The sequence below is a fragment of the Gekko japonicus genome, unplaced genomic scaffold (genome assembly GCF_001447785.1).
Source record: "Gekko japonicus isolate JY-2015 unplaced genomic scaffold, Gekko_japonicus_V1.1 scaffold1502, whole genome shotgun sequence".
NCBI classification, from domain to species: Eukaryota; Metazoa; Chordata; class Lepidosauria; order Squamata; family Gekkonidae; genus Gekko; species Gekko japonicus.
Window position 1 is genome coordinate 38,331 of NW_015168696.1, and position 4,396 is coordinate 42,726.

At 52.8% G+C, this 4,396-nt stretch overlaps 1 protein-coding gene across 1 annotated transcript in view; it reads right to left on the reverse strand.

The window, feature by feature from the left end:
* Positions 1-300: 300 nt before the first annotated feature.
* FBXO31 (F-box protein 31) overlaps positions 301-4,396 on the reverse strand; it is a 19,996-nt gene continuing 15,900 nt past the window's right edge. Inside the window, exons 8-9 of the mRNA XM_015415480.1 lie at positions 3,622-3,983; positions 301-983 (exon numbers count right to left, since the gene is read on the reverse strand). Coding sequence (XP_015270966.1) covers positions 761-983; positions 3,622-3,983 — 585 coding nt within the window. The 3' untranslated portion in view covers positions 301-760. The remainder of the gene's footprint in view (positions 984-3,621; positions 3,984-4,396) is intronic.

Sequence of the window (4,396 nt, forward strand, 5' to 3'; positions counted from 1 at the left end):
GAAGTACTTTGGCCATGCAAGGTTTTATTCTCCTGTTTACACTGTGGGGGGGATGAGTCCAGGGGGTAGGGTGGACAGAATCAGTTTCAGCTCCCAGGGCTCTCTCTTTTTTTTGCAGGAACTCCTTTGCATATTAGACAACACACCCCTAAAGTGGCCAATCCTCCAAGAGCTTACAGAGCTCTTCTTACAAGGGCTACTGTAAGCTCTTGGAGGACTGGCTACATTAGGGGTATGTCGCCTAATAGGCAAAGGAGTCCCTGCAAAAAAAAAAGAGCCCTGTTGACGGGCAGCTCAGCCTTTTTGAAAAACAATCACAATTCCAAAGCGACAGACGTTCAGAAAAAGCCAAGGGGTACAAAATCACCCAGACCGCAGCTCGCTTGCCCAGGGAGAAGACCAGCAGGCCGTCAGGTTTAATATACACTCTCAAGGAACAGCCGTTCAATTATTTACACTGCCTGCCAAGCGACTGGTCTTGTTCTTCCCACTCAAACAAAACCCTTTAAAAGAAAAGGGAAAAAAAGAGACACTGCACAGACAGGCCCAGCGGCCCTTCGGCAGGCCGCCTTTCAAATATACAGCGCTATATTACAAACTATACACAACAGGCCGGGGGGGGGATATCATTAATGCTCTAGGGGGTGTGTGCACATGTCGGTAAAAAGGCCTTCTGGACGAGGGAGTGCATGCGGCGTGCCAATCGAAGGGCGGGTGGGGGAAGCGGCCTCTCCCTCCGGCACCCGGGGCAGCCCCCCCATCACGAGGTCAGCAACTGAATGTTCTTCAGCATTTCGTCGAAAGCCTCCCGGGACGGGGCCTCCGCGCTCTGGAAGGCCACCTTGATGCGGCTGTAGAGGCTGAACGACTGCAGCTCGAGCCAGATGAAGCCGAAGCGGTCGTCGTCAAACAGGACGAAGACGCCGGGGGTCTTCTCGGGACTGGTGAAGCCGTGCCCCGCAATGAGCCCCGTGCCGTAGAAGCTGGGTAGACACAAGCGCACGGAGAAGGCAGTGAGAGATCCTTCCCGGTGGAACTGCGGCCTCCGCTCGACAAACCGGAGTGCCCCCGATACCTGCCCACCTCTGGCAGCGCTCAGAGGCAGAAATTCATTCAAAGGAGACGCGCGGGGCTCTTTCCACCACGCCTCGTCAGATCGGCTGTTCCAGCCCCACTGCATGCTTAATTCCACCACTTTTGGTTTCCCTGTTGTTCTAAGGCCTCTTCTATTCATATGGGTTCAGGTTGTTAATGGGGAATAAGAACACACACACACACCCCAATAATTAGCAGGGAGAGTCCCACCCAACCACTGCACTTTTCTCAGAAGAGCAGTAAAACATTTTCGCCTCCCGTGAAGTGAAGCTGCCGTCTACTGAACCAGACCCTCAGTTCCTCAAAGTCAGTGATGTCTACTCAGACTGGCAGCGGCTCTCCAGGGTCTCAGGCAAAGGTCTTTCCCATCACCTCCTGCCTGGTCCCTTTAACGGGAGATGCCGGGGATTGAACCTGGGACCTTCTGCATGCCAAGCAGAGGCTCTTCCACTGAGCCACAGCCCCTTCCTATAGCTCTCCAGGGTCTCAGGCAAAGGTCTTTCCCATCACCTCCTGCCTGGTCCCTTTAACGGGAGATGCCGGGGATTGAACCTGGGACCTTCTGCATGCCAAGCAGGTGCTCAACCATTGAGCCACAGCCCCTCCCAAAATCAGTATGGTCTACTCTGGTTGGCAGCGGCTCTCCAGGGTCTCGGGCAGAGGCTGCTCCACTAAGACCCAGCCCCTTCCCCTAACATCCTATTTTGCATTCATTCCATATTACACATAAAGAAAACACGGTTATTTCAAAATGATGTGTGCCCTTTCCTTCTTCCTCCTCGAAGTGCATCTCGCAGGTTTGCCACAAAAAGGGGCCCAGTGGAATCACAAACAAATCTGTAGTCAAAACACGCTAAGTACATGCAACAATAATTATATAGGAACCAAAGTCAATAATAATACCAAACCTATTTATTATAGTAGAATCCGGGAGAGGTATTTCCAATTTGAAAGAGGTACAGAGCTGAGCCTCGTTTGTACGTGTGTATTTACTGTATGTTAATGAAGACTTACCTGATTTACCAGGTCCGAAACACTGACTATCCGGAACGGTGTGGTTTTAACTTAGGACGGAACTTAGTTTCCACAAGCGACAATATATAGATGTTTGGTCTTCGATTCAAGGACATGTGAAATTTATACAAGCAATTCTTTTCTTTTGTGTGCTTGTTCTGTTAATGAAAGAAGTCTGCTGCTTTGGAGAAGTGCTGTGACTTCTTGCGGGTCTGACTTTGCTACCACCCACTTTTTGATAATTGCTCTTTATAACATTGATGATTCTACCATAAAATGTATGTAAAGGGAAAGGTTTCCCTTGCTCGAAAGCCAGTCGAATCTGACTAGGGGGCGGTGCTCATGTCCGTTTCCAAGCCGATGAGCCAGCGCTGTCTGAAGACGTTTCTGTGGTCGTGGCCAGCATGACTAAACGCCGAGGTGACTGGAATGCTGTTACATTCCCACCGAAGTGGTGCCTATTTGTCTACTTGCAATTTCTTGCTTTCAAACTGCTAGGTTGGCAGGAGCTGGGGCCAGAGACAGGAGCTCACTCCATCATGCGGCACTCGGGTCTTGAACTGCTGAACTACCGACCGTCTGGTCTGCAGCTTAGCGTCTTAACCTCTGATGCACCGCGGCCCCTATAAAATATATGACTTCGGTATTATTATTGACTTTGGTTTCTGCATAATTATTGTTGCATGTACTTGGCGTGTTTTGACTACAGATCTGTTTGTGATTCCACTGGTTGTTTTTCTGTAGCTCCCCACTCTCTGGCTTGGTTCTACAAAAAGGGCCCACCCTCCCTTCATGCACTCGCAACAGCCCAGTCTCATTCAAAGCTCCCTCTAAGCTGTGGAGTACTGTGAGCAAAAATTCTGCTTTGTAACTCCCGGCATTAAAGTTGTGAGTGAGCGATTTGGCTCCTGCATAAATTAGCTCTGGAGCTGTCCTTCCTGAGCTGAGACAAAAATGTGTGAACCGGAGGCTAAAAAACCATGAGCTAGCTCACACTAACTCAGCTGAGAGGGAACACTGGTCTCATCTAGAAGAAGAAGAGGAGGAGGAGGAGATTGGATTTATACCCCCCCCTTCACTACCCAAAGGTGTCTCAGAGCAACTTACAAACTCCTCTCCCTTCCCCTCCCCACAACAGACACCCTGTGAGGCAGGTGGGGCTGAGAGAGCTCCTGACAGAAACTGCTCCTTTTCAAGAACTGCTCTGACAGAACTATGGCTTGCCCAAGGTCATCCAGCAGGTGCAAGTGGAGGAGTGGGGAATCAAAACCGGTTCTCCCAGATTAGAGTCCGCGCACTTAACCGCTACACCAAATGGAACACAAATGCAAGTGTGGATCTGGGCATCTAAATAAACCAGAGACACTTGGCAAAGCCTGCACCAGAGCACAGGGCTTGCAAGGAGGAGGGGGGCTTGAAGTCTGGACGGCCCTGTCCTAAGCAAGGGACATGTACAGAGAAGACAGACGGAGGCCGGAAGGCACAACAGCTAGCTGGGGGGGGCACACTGACCAGGCTCTGCAGGTCCGCGGGTAGTCCTCTTTCCGGGACGCGATCCCCCCGGGGAGGACAAAGGGCTGCGGGGGCTGCGGGGGGTCTTGGGCGGCGTCCCCTTCTCCTGAGGCAGAGGCCTCCGCCCCGTCGTCTTCCGTCGGGGAGGGCGCCCGCTGAGCCTGGCCCTCCCCTTCCGGCTCCTTGCCCTCCGGGGCGCCCTCCTCTTGCCGCTGCTGCTCCCGCCTCACTTGCTCCTGCACCTCCAGGACGATCCGGGAGAGCTCGCTGAGGTTGCCGAGGCTCTCGATGTCAGGCAGACGGATGGGATGCGCCAGCTCGATCTCCACGGTCTGCTGGCCAGCTGGGATGTTGGGGTCACCCTGGAGACGGGGCAAGGAAGAAAGCAGAGCAACCGGGCTATGAACGGGAGGCGCTCGCGCCCACAGACGCCCTCTCCTGCTGCACTCCGGTCAGGCAGACCATTCCTGCCTCTGGCTTCTCTCTCCTCCTTTTGTCCCGCCTGTTATGGAGCTCGTTGAGGAGTTTCCTACCCTTCTCCTGGTTCCCTTCTCAGAGGAAGCCCATCTTGAACCACAAAGGCCTTTCTTGGACCTTTCTGCTACCTGTACTTTCACTGCCACAGGAGGTGGTGGCAGCTACAAGCATGGATGGCTTCAAGAGGGAATTGGATAAACATATGGAGCAGAGGCCCATCAGTGGCTATTAGCCACAAGGGATCGGTAGGAACTCTCAGTCTGGGGCAACTGATGCTCTGTATTCTTGGTGCTTTGGG